This window comes from Pelodiscus sinensis, chromosome 23 (assembly GCF_052426305.1).
Source record: "Pelodiscus sinensis isolate ZL-2025 chromosome 23, ASM5242630v1, whole genome shotgun sequence".
Taxonomy (NCBI): domain Eukaryota; kingdom Metazoa; phylum Chordata; order Testudines; family Trionychidae; genus Pelodiscus; species Pelodiscus sinensis.
In genome coordinates this window covers 3467611-3485320 of record NC_143074.1, presented here as the reverse complement: position 1 = coordinate 3485320, position 17710 = coordinate 3467611, and the positions used below count along the sequence as shown (strand labels likewise).

General features: G+C 60.9%; 1 protein-coding gene across 5 annotated transcripts in view; it reads left to right on the top strand.

Annotated features, from left to right (window-relative positions):
• The window catches only part of RGS3 (regulator of G protein signaling 3), a 136815-nt gene that overhangs the window by 64900 nt on the left and 54205 nt on the right, over positions 1-17710 (top strand). For 4 of the 5 annotated variants that reach the window (XM_075905326.2, XM_075905325.2, XM_075905328.2 and 1 more), the window contains one exon: positions 7279-7390. In XM_075905326.2, the coding sequence (XP_075761441.2) occupies positions 7279-7390 (112 nt within the window). Of the gene's footprint in view, positions 1-7278; positions 7391-8472; positions 9164-17710 lie in introns of those variants that run through there. The other variant, XM_075905331.2, reaches the window with a different exon arrangement.

Below are 17710 nucleotides of genomic sequence, written 5' to 3'. Positions count from 1 at the left end.
CTCTAGGTCAGCCACAAAAGTGTTGGCATATTGTGGGGCATGCGGATGCCCGTAGCAGGGCCGCTGACTTGAAGGTATAATAGTCCCCAAATGGGAAATGGTTGTGGGGAGGACAAAGTCACAAGGCTCAGTCGCCAGGTGTGCAGTGGCAGCATCGGGGATACTGCTCCTGACAGCTTATCCCGTGAGCGGGATGCAAGCGGGATCTCCGTGTTGACGGGAGAAGCGTGCCCCGGTGCGAGAGGCGGTTGGAATCACGTGGTGCCAGGCGGTGCGGTGAATCTGGCCGGGGGGAGAGAGAGGACGTGGCTGCGAGCCGTGGCCCTGGCTCTGGCATGTGATGTGCTAGGGAGGTGGCAGGGAGCAGCAGGCAGCAGCTGCCTTGGAAGACTGAGCTGCCGTGCTTGGCACAGTGCACAGCAGCATGCAGGAGCAGCTCTGAGCCTAGCGACCTGCCCGGAGGATGGGCACTAGCAGCGTTCTCCCATCCCTCAGCTTCCTGCTCAGCGACATCTCCCCTCTACATGGATCTCAGGGAGGCCTGGCAGGGCTGGAGGCAAGTCCAGCACATCCCTCCAGAAAGCTGGAGGCCTCCTTTCTCCAGGGGTCCTGGGCGCCTCGGCTTGTCGTCACTCCTGGGCCTTAAACCTTCCACAACCGATTTATGGCAGCCTGCTCAAGGGCAGCCTCTCCCCCTGTACTGCAGAGCTCCGGGTGCCTCTTCCCACCAGGGCAGCCCTCCCTGTCTCTGTCTCATTCGCTAGTCCTCCCATTTCCTGCGTAATGCCCGCTCCCTTCTGCCCGCTTTCTCTTCCAAACGCACCCTGTTTTTGCCCAGGGAACCAGTGCTGGGCGGCAGATGCGCCACGTCGGTGCGGCGCTTCGTGGCTGGCTGATCCCTCGCTTCGCCTGGGCTCCCCGTCATTCAGGAGCGGCAAGCCAGGCGCTTGGTTTAAAAAGGCTCTGCTGGGCTTTTCCTTCCTGACTCTCTTATCGCCCCCTTCACTTGGAGCATAACTGGGCAGTTCCAGGAACCCGAAGCTCTTTGTCCGCCATCTCCCGGAGGAGGGAATCTGTCTCCCGCTCTGGAGCACTGCCACTGGGTCTGTCCTTTCCCTGGCCCTGCTTCTGTGCAGCCCTGGTCCCTGCCTGAATCACATCCTGTCTAGACTGCACTGCAGTGATCCTGCGAACACCCCAACGAGCCTCCGGCCGCGGGTCTTCGGAGAGCAGCAGGCAGCACGTTCTGCCGAGGAACCATGTAGGACTTTGGCTGGCCCGTCCCTCACGCGCCTGAAAGCAGCCGGTCCGCCCCTCAGACGGAGGCTACCCCCGACCCCCTCCCCATTCTCCCTGCCTTTCCAACTATCTGCCAATCCCTCTGAGGGCTGCACTGGGCCCCCACCTCGCAGGCACAGGAAGGGCTCTCTTGCCACCGTGCAGCCCTTGGGAGGGCCGGATCCAGCTGTGAGTGGGGCGGCTCGGCCCGGCTGGCCAAAACCATCAGACCCACTGAGCTCCAGGGCAGAAGTTTCCAAATCAGCCCTTTAGGCCAGTGACTCAAGGCTCTACAACTTCCCCTCAGCCCCTCACCTGCCATCCCACCTCAGAGAGACGCCCTGTCTTCCCCCACCCCTCACCTGCCATCCCACCTCAGAGAGACGCCCCGTCTTCCCCCTCCCCTGACCTGCTATCCCACCTCAGAGAGATGCCCCGTCTTCCCCCACCCCTCACCTGCCATCCCACCTCAGAGAGACGCCCCGTCTTCCCCCACCCCTCACTTGCCATCCCACCTCAGAGAGACGCCCCGTCTTCCCCCACCCCTCGCCTGCCATCCCACCTCAGAGAGATGCCCCGTCTTCCCCCACCCCTCGCCTGCCATCCCACCTCAGAGAGATGCCCCATCTTCCCCCACCCCTCACCTGCCATCCCACCTCAGAGAGACGCCCCGTCTTCCCCCACCCCTCACTTGCCATCCCACCTCAGAGAGATGCCCCGTCTTCCCCCACCCCTCACCTGCCATCCCACCTCAGAGAGACGCCCCGTCTTCCCCCACCCCCTCACCTGCCATCCCACCTCAGAGAGACGCCCCGTCTTCTCCCACCCCTCACCTGCCTTCCCACCTCAGAGAGACGCCTCATCTTCCCCCACCCCTCACTTGCCATCCCACCTCAGAGAGACGCCCCATCTTCCCCCACCCCTCACCTGCCATCCCACCTCAGAGAGATGCCCCGTCTTCCCCCACCCCTCACCTGCCATCCCACCTCAGAGAGACGCCCCCACCTTCCCCTCTCCATCCCATCTAGTTTAAAGGACATACTTTTCCATTGTGTTAACTGGGCTTGAAGGGACATCTCTCTCTAGCATGTTCTGTCTCTAGCATGTTCCTGGGGAGCGTGGCAGGCTCTAGGGTGTTAGGATGAGGAGGGGCCTGAAAAGCCTCCCATGAAGAGAGACTGAGCAGACTGAGATTGGGACTGTGAAGAGGAGCTGATTAAGAGGGAGCCTGAGAAAAGCGAGTAAAGAAACGGCCGGTTTGGAGAAAGAGACCTGGATCGTCTGTTCTCAGTCTCTTACCGCGAGGGTGTTTACGTTAATAACTAAGCCAAGCCCCCGGGGTGAGCCGAGACTAGCGCGTGTGTGTGGGGAAGCAAACGCCATGCTTGTTTGAGTAGTAAGCTCAAGTGAGGTCGCCATTCGGCACTCCTGAGAACTCCCCAGCAAACCTGTTTGCAAGAAGGGCCGTGCGGCTCCCTTGGCCTAGAGAAATCGGCCAATTCTCTACCTCAGCCTAGCTCTCAGAACCAGACAGTAGTCAGAGATTCGGTCAGTGCCTTGGACAGCGGGCAGTCCAGGGAGTGATGGGGGCAGGGCTGTAGCGAAGGCAGCAAGGGGGTTCCCTGTTGCAACCCTACGAAAAGCATTGGGTGTTTTAATTTTCTGCTTTGGGGAATAAGTTACCAGAAGTTTGGCCATAAAACTGTTGTCACGGTTACTCAGCATCATTCAGTAGCAGTGTCTACCACTGCCCGCTCCTCTAGGTACGGTACAACTGCTGGCATTTATCCAGAGGGCGATCCGGGAAAACTGCAGCAGGTTGGCTCTCTCCTGTTCCTCTTCATCCCAGGCTGAGACGTGGGCAAGCTCGGAGTCCAGCTAGTGCTTTTTTGTAACCAAGCCAAGCCATACGCTGGCTGGCAGGCGAGAGATGCTAACATCTAAATAATGCAATCCAACGTGGTGGATGAGCCGATTCTTTTATTTATTATTATTATTGCAGCAGCACCTAGGAGCCCTAAGGATCAGGGCCACGCTGTGCTAGGAGCTGTACAAACACAGAAGAAAATCTGCCTTCCATTTCCGTAGCTACTGCCATAAGTATGTAGCAGGCTTCTCAACCGAGTTTAGGGGAGTTAAGACGCTAAGGCGCGTAGCTTCAGTATTTTGCAATATTTGCATCCCATTTGCAGCCAAAATAATATTTTCAAGTCTCAATTAGGGCTGTCAATTAGTCACAGCTCACATGGCTAATTCAAAAATTAATCTCAATTAAAAAAATTAATTGTGATTAGCCACCGTTTTAATCACGCTGTTAAACAATAGGGTATCAACTGAAACGTATTAGATATTTGGGATGTTTTCCTACTGTGACGTAGTGGGGGTACCTTGCTGGTTGCTATGCTGGGCAGTGGGCTGTGGGTGACCTCCACTGGCTGCTGGCTGTAGCACAGCCCAGCAGGGCTGAGGGAGAGTCATTATGCAAAGAGGGTCTCTCGACCTGTCCGACCAGCTACCCCCCAGGGAGAGAGACAAAGGAAGGTAGAATGCCGGCCCTGGCTGGGGGGCAGGGCTGGAAGAGAGTTTAGTTTCTCTCTGGGATCATGGAGGAAGCAGCCTAGGCAACAGGCTGGGATTTAGGGGCCCAGTCTCCCCCATCTCAAGGGGGGGCTGAGGCATCCTAGGCCTGCCCTGGAACCAGATGACATCTATGCTGTGCTGTAACCTGGAGAAGCAATAAACTCCCTCTATTCTACTGGCTGGTGGAGCCTGTCCGTGCCATTCCGGGGGTGCAGGAGACGGGAAAACCCCAACGCGCCGTCACACCTACATTTTCAAATAGATTGTTTTCAGTTACAACACAGAATACAAAGTACACAGTGCTCACTTCCTATTAGAATGACAAATATTTGCACCGTAAACATGATAAACAAAAGCAATAGTATTTTTCAGTTCACCTCATCCACTTACTGGGGCGCCATCTCTTTGCTCTTTGAAAGCGCAGCTGAGAAATGTAGGTTTTGTTGTTGTTACATAACTACACTCAAATACAAAGCCGCGTGTAAAACTTTAGAGAAACCTATTTCTTGGTCAGCTCAGACAAACAAGTCTGCTTATCTTTATGAGAGGTAATGCTTCCCGCTTCTTATTTACACCACCTGAAAGTGAGAACAGATGTTCGCACGGCACTGTTGTAGCCAGCTCTGCCAAGTGCTTATGTGCCAGATGTGCTAAACATTCGGATGCCCCTTCCTGCTTTGGGCACCATTCCAGAGGACATGCTTCCTTGCTTGTTAAAAAAAATAAGGTGTTAATTAAATGTGTCCCTGACCTACTTGGAGGAGCATTGTATGTCTCCTGCTTTGTGTTTTCCCCCCATTCTGTCATATCTCTCATGTTAGAGTGTTCTCGGCTGACCCGGCACTTGCTGTTCATTTTACGAGCACTTTCACTGTTTTTAAAACAAAAAGGAGGCCCTGATGTGAGATTTCTAAAGATAGCCACAGCCTTTGACCCAAGGTTTGAGAATCTGAAGTGCCTTCCAAAATCTGAGAGGGTCTTGGTGTGGAGCCACTTTGGATCAGTATGGAGCAGAACCCATCATCAACATGGATGCATCTCCTCTGGAATGATGGCCAACGCATGATAGGACACATGAATCTTTAGTGCAGCTGGCATGTAAATATCTTGCATTGCCAGCTACAACAGTGCCTGTTCTCACTTGGGGTGTGTCTAGACTACATGCCTCCTTCGACGGAGGCATGTAGATTAGCCAGATCGGAAGAGGGAAATGAAGCCGCGATTAAAATAATCGCGGCTTCATTTAAATTTAAATGGCTGCCCCGATCTGCCGATCAGCTGTTTGTCGGCAGATCGGGGCAGTCTGGACGCGATGCGCCGACAAAGAAGCCTTTCTTCATCGGCGCAGGTAAGCCTCGTGAAACCAGGTTTACCTGTGCCGATGAAGAAAGGCTTCTTTGTCGGCGCGTCGCGTCCAGACTGCCCCGATCTGCCGACAAACAGCTGATCGGCAGATCGGGGCAGCCATTTAAATTTAAATGAAGCCGCGATTATTTTAATCGCGGCTTCATTTCCCTCTTCCGATCTGGCTAATCTACATGCCTCCGTCGAAGGAGGCATGTAGTCTAGACACACCCTTACAGGTGACATCGTAAACAAGAAGCATTATCCCCCATAAATGTGACTGTGACGTAGTGGGGGGGTACCTTGCTGGTTGCTATGCTGGGCAGTGGGTTGTGAGTGACCTCCACTGGCTGCTGGCTGCAGCACGGCCCAGCAGGGCAGGGGATGAGACATTATGCAAAGGGACTTTGAACCTGTCTGACCAGTTATCTCCTAGGGAGCGGAACAATGGGAAGAAGGGGAGTGGAGCCCTGGCTGGGGGCAGAGCTGGAAGTGAGTGAGGGAGTTTTCTGGCTGGTATCATGGAGGAAGCAGCCTAGGCAAAGGGCTGGGATTTAGGGGCCCAGTCTCCCCTATCTCTAGGGGGGCTGAGGCATCCTAGGCCTGCCCTGTAACCAGATGACATCTGTGCTGTATCCTGGAGAAGCAATAAACTCCCTCTATTCTACTGCTTGGTGGAGTCTGTCCGTGCCATTACAGGGGTGCAGGAGACAGGAAAACCCCAACGCGCCGTCACAGTGACCAAACTTGTTTGTCTGAACAATTGGCTGATCAAGAAATAGGACTGAGTGGACTTGTATGCTCTAACGTTTTACATTGTTTTATTTTTTGAATGCACTTATTTTTTGTACATAATTGTACATTTATAAGTTCAACTTCCATGATAAAGAGATTGCACTGCAATACTTGTATTACAATATGAAAAATATGGTTTATTTTTACAGTACAAATATTTATAATAAAATAAATAAGAAGGGAGCATGCTACACTTTGTATTGTGTGTTGGAATTCAAATCAATATATTTGAAAATATGAAAAACATCCAATAGTATTTACAGAAATGGTATCCTAATATTGTTTGTGTGTGGTTATTCACTATTCATTTAATTGCTTGACAGACCTATTATCAATGTTTGCCACCATTAAGTGCCTGGAAACGTTCTCCATTAGCATGGCTCTTTCAGAGCTAACGTGTTTACTTGAGGGGAGCAGGACAGGGTGTGTTGGAGTCACAGAGAAGGGTTCTCATGCAATTGGAGAGAGTAAATAAGCTCCCAGGCTGGAGTTTGACAGCTCAGATCATGTTCTGCCCTTCATCCTGGGGTGTGAAAACCTGGGAGAAGGGGGTTTGAGAGAGCAGGGGGTGTGAGTGCATGCCAGCACAACAACCGCGTCTGTTACATCCTGGACACATTGATTCCTCCCATCAAGGGACGTCAGAAGTCCCCTGTGAGTATCAGACTGCAGGGAGGAGTGATGGGTTGAGCTCTTGTTGGTGCTGCCAAGTGCCTGCCGTTCGAAGGAGTCTGGAGTTTTGCCGTGTTGGAAATGCTGTCTTCATTACCCGTCTGTCTCTGGCCTCTCTGGGGCTGGAAAGGAGGCCCTGGAGTTCCATGCTAACTTGTGGGACTGATGACTCTTTAGGCTGGAAAGAGGCTCTTTGGCAATGAAGTTGGCTGCCTGCAGAAGGAACATAAGAACAGCCACACTGGGTCCTGTCTGCCCACAGTGGCCAATGCCAGGTGCCCCAGAGGGAGGGAACAGAACAGGTAATCCTCACGTAATCCCTTCCCTGTCACTTATTTCTAGACAAACAGGCTAGGGACACCATTCCTACCCATCCTGGCTAATAGCCATTGATGGACCTAATCTCCATGAATCTATCTAGCTCTGTTTTGAACCCTGTTAAAGTCCTGGCCTTCACAACATCCTCTGGCAAGGAGTTCCACAGGTTGACTGTACGCTGCATGAAGAAAAACTTCCTTTTGATTGCTCAAAACCTACTGCCTGTTAATTTCATTTGGTGACCAAATGAAGAGCTCCTGAACCCGTCTCTGTTGTCATTTTACCCGCCAGGTGACTGTCTTTGTCTACTCGGACTTGCTGCTCTTCACGAAGGAGGATGAGCCCGGTCGATGCAACGTGCTGAGGAACCCTCTCTACCTGCAGAGCGTCAAACTCCAAGAGGGTGAGTGAGCCGGCAAGGAGAAGCTTCTTTGCGCCCGGCTTCTGGGCATCGTTTCTGGCTGCTGACTCCAGGGGGCTCGCTACGATTGTGGGCACATCAAGGCAGGGGGGCAGCCGGGGCACATGCCGCCCCCTGTGTTGTCTGGGTGCTGCCAGCGTCTCGGAAGATCCCAATTTCCCCTTCTGCGGGTACACACCGTAGAAGCTCAGGGCAGACAGGGAGCCTTCCGTCCTAGCTGCCCTGCCACCGGCCCCAGCCTGCTCACATTCCAGGAGGAGCTCTGGTGCCAGGGAACTGTGGCGATGGGCCAGGCTCTCTTGGGGGGACGGGCCAGGCCCTCCAAGGCTCCTGCGCGCTGTGCAGTTGCTGGATGGCGCCGTCCCCCGGGTGCCATATTGTTTCCAGCAGTGGCTAGCTGAGACCTGAAGGAAACGGAGCCTTGAGGTTTCCCCTCTGGTGCTCGAACAGGGCTCAGCCGCTCCTCTGACTAAGCTCGAGTGACCTTTGCTTACCCCACTTCCTCCTGCAACCGCCTACAGCTTCCCTCCACAGCCCTCCCCGGGTGGTTTCACCCGTCCTCGCCCTGATGCACCGACAGCTGCTGGGTCGGGCTGGGACCCTTCCTCTCACACGCCTGCCCGGCGTGGCTGCTGCTCCCTGCGGGTCTCTTCCCAGCAGAGCGGAGGGACCTGAAGCCCTTGGGTCAGTGGGGATGCTGGGAGCAGGCGGGGCGGCTGAGATACAAATGAGGAACACCCCTTCCGTGACCCGGTCCCACGCCTCTCCTTCCAGCCTACCTGGGGAGCGGGACACATGCAGTCGTCTCTGAGCAGCCCCCCAGCCTGTAGCCCCTGGAGGGAGCTGCCAAGGCTGGAGATGACATGGCTGGTAGGTGGCGGGCGGGGCGGGCCCCTCGTGATCAGGGGCGCGAAGACGTGAGAAATAGAGCCGATACGCTGTAAAAGCAAAGCGCGCGCCGCAGGCTACCCTAAGGAGAGGGGTGCGTCATGAACATTTCGCCCCGGGCGCAAAAAACCTGGTTCTGGCACTGGGGGTGGGCGGGAAGCAAAGAAGGGGCGACGGAGACCTGAGGGGCAGATGGTAGATACGGCGTGGAGGGTCTGGCCTGCTCCTAGCTTGCGTTGGTGGGATGTGCAGCCTGGCTCAGCCCACAGCTGCCCCGGACCGTGGCCTGGCGAGCCTCGCGCGCATCCCGCTGTGTAATTGGTGCTAACGAGGGCATCTCGTTGACGGAGGACCCGCTCGGGCAGGGCGAGGGAGTGGCTGACATTCTGGGGGTGGAGTTGTGAGGTGCTGTGGACCCGGTAAACTGCCCGTATTCCCATCCCATCTCTCCTCCGGCCCCAGCCCGAACGTGCTGTAGATGCGGGTTGTCCACCCTCCAGGATTGTCCTGGAGTCTCCAGGAATTTGAGCTGAATCTTTCCTTAGAGATCGTAGCATCTGCTGAAACCTCCAGGAACACAGCCAGCCAGAACTGGCCACCTTCCCGTGGCCTCGGGCCCTGCTGTTTGGTGTCCCCGTGCAGGGGAACCCAGAGGGCGTTCTTGGAGCGGGGCTGTTGTTCCCAAGGAATGATTTACCGGGTGACCTTTGCCTCTTCCTGTTTGTGACTTTTTCTCCTGGCTGGCGGGTGATGTTCTCGAGCTGATTGGAAATCTCTGGGAATGGGTCTTGGCTGCCTGCTTGTGCCCGTGCATTGCGAGCTCTGGACGGTGACTATCTGAGCTGCTTTGGGGACACGGGTCACATGGTATGTTCGTTTCTTTTGCACTCGTGTCTAGCGTGGCCTGTTTCCAGGACCTGTCTGCCAGTGAGCTCGGTCACTAGGCCAGTGGGCGCCAGCCAGGACAGCCGGACCCTGAGGGGAGCCTGACTGATTCGGCCAGGAGGCTAGCAAATGCCGGCACTTCAGCTGCCCTTCCCCCACTGCTGTGCTGTTCCTACCCTCTGCCTTAGACCTACCACCCGGGAGCCTCCTGCTTGCTGGGCCGGGTGGGGGAGGCAGACGAGGGGGGTGCTGATGTCAGGGAGTCCCCCAACCCCCACCCTTGCAGCCAGTATTCACACAGAGGGGGGACACGACAGGGCTCAGGTTGGAGGGAGCTGGCTGGCAGCTGCTCCTCTGTCTGACTGTGCTTAGCATAAAGGGGCAATACATATCCCTGTCACCCACACTCACTGGGTTTCCCTGTCACCCACACTCACTGGGTGTCTCTGTCACTCACAGGGTGGGTCTGTCACTCACACTCACAGGGTGTCCCTGTCACCCACACTCACTGGGTGTCTCTGTCACTCACAGGGTGGGTCTGTCACTCACACTCACAGGGTGGGTCTGTCACCCACACTCACTGGGTGTCCCTGTCACCCACACTCACTGGGTGTCTCTGTCACTCACAGGGTGGGTCTGTCACCCACACTCACTGGGTGTCTCTGTCACCCATACTCACTGGGTGTCTCTGTCACTCACAGGGTGGGTCTGTCACTCACACTCACAGGGTGTCCCTGTCACCCACACTCACTGGGTGTCTCTGTCACTCACAGGGTGGGTCTGTCACTCACACTCACAGGGTGGGTCTGTCACCCACACTCACTGGGTGTCTCTGTCACCCATACTCACTGGGTGTCTCTGTCACTCACAGGGTGGGTCTGTCACTCACACTCACAGGGTGTCCCTGTCACCCACACTCACTGGGTGTCTCTGTCACTCACAGGGTGGGTCTGTCACTCACACTCACAGGGTGGGTCTGTCACCCACACTCACTGGGTGTCCCTGTCACCCACACTCACTGGGTGTCTCTGTCACTCACAGGGTGGGTCTGTCACCCACACTCACTGGGTGTCTCTGTCACCCATACTCACTGGGTGTCTCTGTCACTCACAGGGTGGGTCTGTCACCCACACTCACTGGGTGGGTCTGTCACACGGAGCCACCTGTCCCTCCTCCCAGGGAGCCGCTGCTGGACGTGCCAGCCACTTCTGGGGGTGGCACCAGGCCAGGGTAGGGGGGAGCCTGCCTTAGCCCCACCACACCACGGGCCAGGAGCTGCCTGAGGTAACCGGTGCCCATCCAGAGCCTGTAGCCTGAACCCTGCCCCAGCCCTGAGCCCCTTCTGCACCCAAACTCCCTCCCAGAGCCTGCACCCCAAGCCTCTGCACTCAGCCTCTCCCACGCTCCGCACCCCCCGATCCAGCTCCACTTGTGGGTGACCCCGGCATCCCAGTGACCTCCCGAGGACAGCAGCTCTCAGAGGTGACACCAGCCCCTCCTGGCAGTGCCGCTCTCCCACCTCACCGAATAGGAACAGGCGGACTGCTGAGTGTAACAATTGAGACATCTCCGGTGCCTGAAGACCATTGTGATGTTTCCTGTTTCTGCGGCTTGCTGCCCGGGGCTCAAGCCAGTCAGTGTACTCGGCTTTACAATGCGCTGCCTTCCTGCCTTAGAAGCCCAGCATGGCTGAGGAGCCTCATGCCAGCCAGGCAGTACGTCCCGGGTGAGGTGCTGTGGAAATTTCCATCCCCGTTATTGGCTTGCTGGGGCCAGCCCTCTCCTAGCACAGGGATGATTCAGATCGGGCCAGGGAAAAAGGCAACGATTTTAATAGCCCATGGCCCCTCTCATTTCTTCCATCCAAAGGCGGATTTTTTTCCATCCGGGGCAGAATAATTTTTTGATGTGCACCAAGGCATGTGCACCACTCACAGGAGCACCAACCCAGCGGTGGGTGCTCTGCTAATCAGCTGGGTGCTCAGCGCACAGGGTCAGCCCAGACCCAGGGTTCTGCTGTGAGATCTGCCAAAGGAGGGACCACGTGCGCCTTGCTCTGCCGGCCCAGAGCTCAGGTGGCGGCGCCAGGCCTCTCGGCTGGCAATGGCCATGGCACGGTTGGCTGCCATCCTGCTGCTGCCCCCATGACTGGGCCTGTCCCATCTCGCTACGGACCGTGGCTCTGTCCTTTGACAATTGAGTGAGCCTTTGCTCTCCGCTTGGAGGCGCCCCCAGAGGCTAGCCTGGCCTCCTCTGGGGCACCTCCTTACAGCCCTTCAGCCCGCTCCTGGCCTCAGTTTCCCTCATGGGTCACTCAAAAGAATTCGCTTCGGGTTCTGACTTAGCTCCCCACTTGGGGGCCGGCTGGTAACAGCAACCTTGTGCCCACCGCCTCTGCCCACGTCCCCGCCCAAGGCGTAGCCCCCGCGCACACAGTCCTTGTGCTCACCGCCTCTGCCCACGTCCCCGCCCGAGGCGTAGCCCCCGCGCACACAGTCCTTGTGCTCACCGCCTCTGCCCACGTCCCCGCCCGAGGCGTAGCCCCCACGCACACACTCCTTGTGCTCACCGCCTCAGCCCACGTCCCCGCCCGAGGCGTAGCCCCCGCGCACACAGTCCTTGTGCTCACCGCCTCTGCCCACGTCCCCGCCCAAGGCGTAGCCCCCGCGCACACAGTCCTTGTGCTCACCGCCTCTGCCCACGTCCCCGCCCGAGGCGTAGCCCCCGCGCACACAGTCCTTGTGCTCACCGCCTCTGCCCACGTCCCCGCCCGAGGCGTAGCCCCCGCGCACACAGTCCTTGTGCTCACCGCCTCTGCCCACGTCCCCGCCCGAGGCGTAGCCCCCGCGCACACAGTCCTTGTGCTCACCGCCTCTGCCCACGTCCCCGCCCGAGGCGTAGCCCCCGCACACACAGTCCTTGTGCCCACCGCCTCTGCCCACGTCCCCGCCCGAGGCGTAGCCCCCGCACACACAGTCCTTGTGCTCACCGCCTCTGCCCACGTCCCCGCCCGAGGCGTAGCCCCCGCACACACAGTCCTTGTGCCCACCGCCTCTGCCCACGTCCCCGCCCGAGGCGTAGCCCCCGCACACACAGTCCTTGTGCTCACCGCCTCTGCCCACGTCCCCGCCCGAGGCGTAGCCCCCGCGCACACAGTCCTTGTGCTCACCGCCTCTGCCCACGTCCCCGCCCGAGGCGTAGCCCCCACGCACACAGTCCTTGTGCCCACCGCCTCTGCCCACGTCCCCGCCCGAGGCGTAGCCCCCGCACACACAGTCCTTGTGCTCACCGCCTCTGCCCACGTCCCCGCCCGAGGCGTAGCCCCCGCGCACACAGTCCTTGTGCTCACCGCCTCTGCCCACGTCCCCGCCCAAGGCGTAGCCCCCGCGCACACAGTCCTTGTGCTCACCGCCTCTGCCCACGTCCCCGCCCAAGGAGTAGCCCCCGCGCACACAGTCCTTGTGCTCACCGCCTCTGCCCACGTCCCCGCCCGAGGCGTAGCCCCCGCGCACACAGTCCTTGTGCTCACCGCCTCTGCCCACGTCCCCGCCCAAGGCGTAGCCCCCGCGCACAGTCCTTGTGCTCACCGCCTCTGCCCACGTCCCCGCCCGAGGCGTAGCCCCCGCACACACAGTCCTTGTGCCCACCGCCTCTGCCCACGTCCCCGCCCGAGGCGTAGCCCCCGCACACACAGTCCTTGTGCCCACCGCCTCTGCCCACGTCCCCGCCCGAGGCGTAGCCCCCGCGCACACAGTCCTTGTGCTCACCGCCTCTGCCCACGTCCCCGCCCGAGGCGTAGCCCCCGCGCACACAGTCCTTGTGCTCACCGCCTCTGCCCACGTCCCCGCCCGAGGCGTAGCCCCCGCGCACACAGTCCTTGTGCTCACCGCCTCTGCCCACGTCCCCGCCCGAGGAGTAGCCCCCGCGCACACAGTCCTTGTGCTCACCGCCTCTGCCCACGTCCCCACCCGAGGAGTAGCCCCCGCGCACACAGTCCTTGTGCTCACCGCCTCTGCCCACGTCCCCGCCCGAGGAGTAGCCCCCGCGCACACAGTCCTTGTGCTCACCGCCTCTGCCCACGTCCCCGCCCGAGGAGTAGCCCCCGCGCACACAGTCCTTGTGCTCACCGCCTCTGCCCACGTCCCCGCCCGAGGAGTAGCCCCCGCGCACACAGTCCTTGTGCTCACCGCCTCTGCCCACGTCCCCGCCCGAGGAGTAGCCCCCGCGCACACAGTCCTTGTGCTCACCGCCTCTGCCCACGTCCCCGCCCGAGGAGTAGCCCCCGCGCACACAGTCCTTGTGCTCACCGCCTCTGCCCACGTCCCCGCCCGAGGAGTAGCCCCCGCGCACACAGTCCTTGTGCTCACCGCCTCTGCCCACGTCCCCGCCCGAGGCGTAGCCCCCGCGCGCACAGTCCTTGTGCTCACCGCCTCTGCCCACGTCCCCGCCCGAGGCGTAGCCCCCGCGCACACAGTCCTTGTGCTCACCGCCTCTGCCCACGTCCCCGCCCGAGGAGTAGCCCCCGCGCACAGTCCTTGTGCTCACCGCCTCTGCCCACGTCCCCGCCCGAGGCGTAGCCCCCGCGCACACAGTCCTTGTGCTCACCGCCTCTGCCCACGTCCCCGCCCGAGGCGTAGCCCCCGTGCACACAGTCCTTGTGCTCACCGCCTCTGCCCACGTCCCCGCCCGAGGCGTAGCCCCCACGCACACAGTCCTTGTGCCCACCGCCTCTGCCCACGTCCCCGCCCGAGGCGTAGCCCCCGCGCACACAGTCCTTGTGCTCACCGCCTCTGCCCACGTCCCCGCCCGAGGCGTAGCCCCCGCACACACAGTCCTTGTGCTCACCGCCTCTGCCCACGTCCCCGCCCAAGGCGTAGCCCCCGCGCACAGTCCTTGTGCTCACCGCCTCTGCCAACGTCCCCGCCCAGAGGCGTAGCCCCCGCGCACACAGTCCTTGTGCTCACCGCCTCTGCCCACGTCCCCGCCCGAGGAGTAGCCCCCGCGCACACAGTCCTTGTGCTCACCGCCTCTGCCCACGTCCCCGCCCGAGGCGTAGCCCCCGCGCACACAGTCCTTGTGCCCACCGCCTCTGCCCACGTCCCCGCCCGAGGCGTAGCCCCCGCGCACACAGTCCTTGTGCTCACCGCCTCTGCCCACGTCCCCACCCGAGGAGTAGCCCCCGCGCACACAGTCCTTGTGCTCACCGCCTCTGCCCACGTCCCCGCCCGAGGCGTAGCCCCCACGCACACAGTCCTTGTGCTCACCGCCTCTGCCCACGTCCCCACCCGAGGAGTAGCCCCCGCGCACACAGTCCTTGTGCTCACCGCCTCTGCCCACGTCCCCGCCCAGAGGCGTAGCCCCCGCGCACACAGTCCTTGTGCTCACCGCCTCTGCCCACGTCCCCGCCCGAGGCGTAGCCCCCGCGCACACAGTCCTTGTGCTCACCGCCTCTGCCCACGTCCCCGCCCGAGGCGTAGCCCCCGCGCACACAGTCCTTGTGCTCACCGCCTCTGCCCACGTCCCCGCCCGAGGCGTAGCCCCCGCGCACACAGTCCTTGTGCTCACCGCCTCTGCCCACGTCCCCGCCCGAGGAGTAGCCCCCGCGCACAGTCCTTGTGCTCACCGCCTCTGCCCACGTCCCCGCCCGAGGCGTAGCCCCCGCGCACACAGTCCTTGTGCTCACCGCCTCTGCCCACGTCCCTGCCCGAGGCGTAGCCCCCGCGCACAGTCCTTGTGCTCACCGCCTCTGCCCACGTCCCCGCCCGAGGCGTAGCCCCCGCGCTCACAGTCCTTGTGCTCACCGCCTCTGCCCACGTCCCCGCCCGAGGCGTAGCCCCCGCGCACACAGTCCTTGTGCTCACCGCCTCTGCCCACGTCCCCGCCCGAGGCGTAGCCCCCGCGCACACAGTCCTTGTGCTCACCGCCTCTGCTCACGTCCCCGCCCGAGGCGTAGCCCCCGCACACAGTCCTTGTTCTCACCGCGCTCCATGCCCGCTGTCCCCGAAAGGCTCCGTGTCCCTCGGTCAGAATGGCCGCTCCAGCCCCTGCACCGGGGGCAGCCCAGCCCTTCCCAGGAGAAACGGCCTTGGCCCTCACGCTGCTCCCGGGGGTCCAGTTCGGAGCGTGGCTTTACCCCTCTGCTGCTCCCCTGCCTTCGGCCCTCTCTGGCCCTGGCCCCTGGCTCTCCAGCCCTCTGCCGCTTCTCCTGTGCCCCCGCAAGCCCTTCTTTCTGCTCCCCGCCTTTCGTCTGCCCCGTCCCATCTCCTGTCCTGGCTGAGCGTCGGTAGCCCCCAGCTGCTGCCCCATGGTCTGAATGAGTCCCCTGGGGAGCCCCTGTCTGCCCCAGTGGGGCTGAACCCAGTGTCATGTCCTGGGACAGCTTCCTCTGCAGCCGCGGGGCCCCGGAAACCGGCATGGCCCTGCCAGCCCCCCCTCCCCCGGCCCCACCCACGGGCCTGGCAGCTGCCCCCTGCACTGGGCTCGCTGGCACCTCCCCGGCAGTGTGGGGCTAGACAGCTCTTTCCTTTGCTGCCCCCAGCTGCCATCTGCCCCCTGCCTCTGGGAAGGGGGCGGGGTGGGGTGCAGCACAGCGGCCGTTCCCAGGAACTCCACACTCCGTGTTCCCGCGGGCTGGTCTGTGGGGATGTGGCCAGCCAGCCGGCAGGGCTTCATCTGGGCTGAGCAGTTCTGTGCACAGGCCACGGCCAGCCGGCCGGAGAGGGACGTGCCAGGCGGGTTTTACTGCCCAGCAGAGATGCCTGTGACCACTCGGAAACCCTTGGGGCTTGGCTTTCCCTGCTGTGTTATCGCTGGTCTCGCTTCCCTGAGCACGACTGAGAACAGCCCGCGTCTGGCCCCGCAGAGCCGGGGCGGCGTTTGACAGGCCGTTGTATTCGCCATTGGCTGGGGCGGGCGGCCGGGCAGCGGGCCTGGGTGAGCAGGCAGAGAGAGGCAGAACCCCCTGGCCTGGGCGCTGCACAGACCTACGGAGTGGCCGCTCCTGCCTCCGGGGGCTCCCCAGTTGCTGCGGAGCGACCAGCGCATGTGTGTGCACGGCTGGCGTTGTGCTTGAGAGGAGACCGGTGCAGGGATCCCACGGTGATGGGCGCGGGGCTACAACCTGACTAGAGCAGACAGGCTGGACAGCCGTCATCTCTGGGGCTGGGACGCTGCTGGGGCTGAGGCTTTTCTTAGGAATGGCAGGCTGTTCGGAGCGGTTTCTAGCTCCTTCCTGAGCTCAGCTCGTGGCTGTTTTAGAACCTGCACTGGGTCTGTTTCCCCCTTTCACACATTGTGCACCCGCCTGCCTCCTTCACCCCGTGCCATGTCCCCGCCTGCAGTAACCCAGGGTCCCTCCCTTGGCCTGTGCCATGCCCCGCGGGCACACACACAATGCGCCCCCCGCCTGCAGTAACCTAGGGACCGTCCCTCGCCCCCTGCCATGCCCTGGCACACACACACAATGCGCCCCCCGCCTGCAGTAACCTAGGGACCATCCCTCGCCCCCTGCCATGCCCTGGCACACACAATGTGCGCCTACCTGCCTGCAGTAACCTTCCCTCGCCCCCTGCCACAGCGTAGGCAGCTCTTGGATTTTACGGAGAGTCTGGTGATATTTGGTGTTTTACTCAAGGCTCCGGCCCCAGGAGCCGCACCAGGAAAGTGGGGGAATCTCAGCGCCTGGGGGTTTCAAACAAGAGACGCTCACAATAGAAAGCAAATAAGAGCCCAGCACGTGCGGGGTTTTAGCCAGTTGCTTGATTCTGGGTGGCCCGTGGCCAGGGTTTTGACTGCTTGGCAGGGGGGCCGTGACCCGGCCATTGGGAGAGGCCTCACCCTCCTCCTCGTCTGTACTCTCCCCTGTAGCACCCCATCCCCGGCACACCAGGCGGCAGTGCCCCCAGACCCAGGGTGCTGGGCCGCTGGGTAGGTCAGTGCCAGCTGCCCAAGGTCCCTGTGGTAGGCTGGCCAGCTCCAGCCAGCCTGGGCCAGGGCAGAGTACTGGGAGCCGCCTGGGGCCAGAGCCATGCCAGGCTGCATGGGGAGACGCCGTCTCCCTAGCCTGTGATGCCCGCCCCCATGGCGCTTGGGGTGGCGGGTACTCACGCATGCTGGCACAAAGACTCTTTGCTTTCCCCGCTCATCCTGGCTCAGCGCAGTGAATGATCAGCAGCCCCAGCGAGGCCGGAGACGGGGGCTTTCCTGGGTGCCCTCTGCCCTCCGTGCCGGTCGTCGATCAGCCGCCCGGGCGGGAGGGGGCGAGCCGTAAATCCCCGGGGAGTCCGAGGCCGCGTCCGTTTTGCCTTGTGGGTCTCATTGCAGCGCTAGGCGGCTGCACGCCAGAGGTGAGCCCGACAGTTCTACGCAGTCCCAGCTTGCGGGCTGGCTCTACAGCAGAGCCCGGACTCAGACCCAGACGAATGTGATTGTTGGAGAGGGGGCCACTTGGCCTGCGTGCAGGGAAACCAGGCCTCAGCGAGCGCTCCGAGTCCTGTCAGGGAGGCCGGGGGCATGTGGCCCCAGGGGATC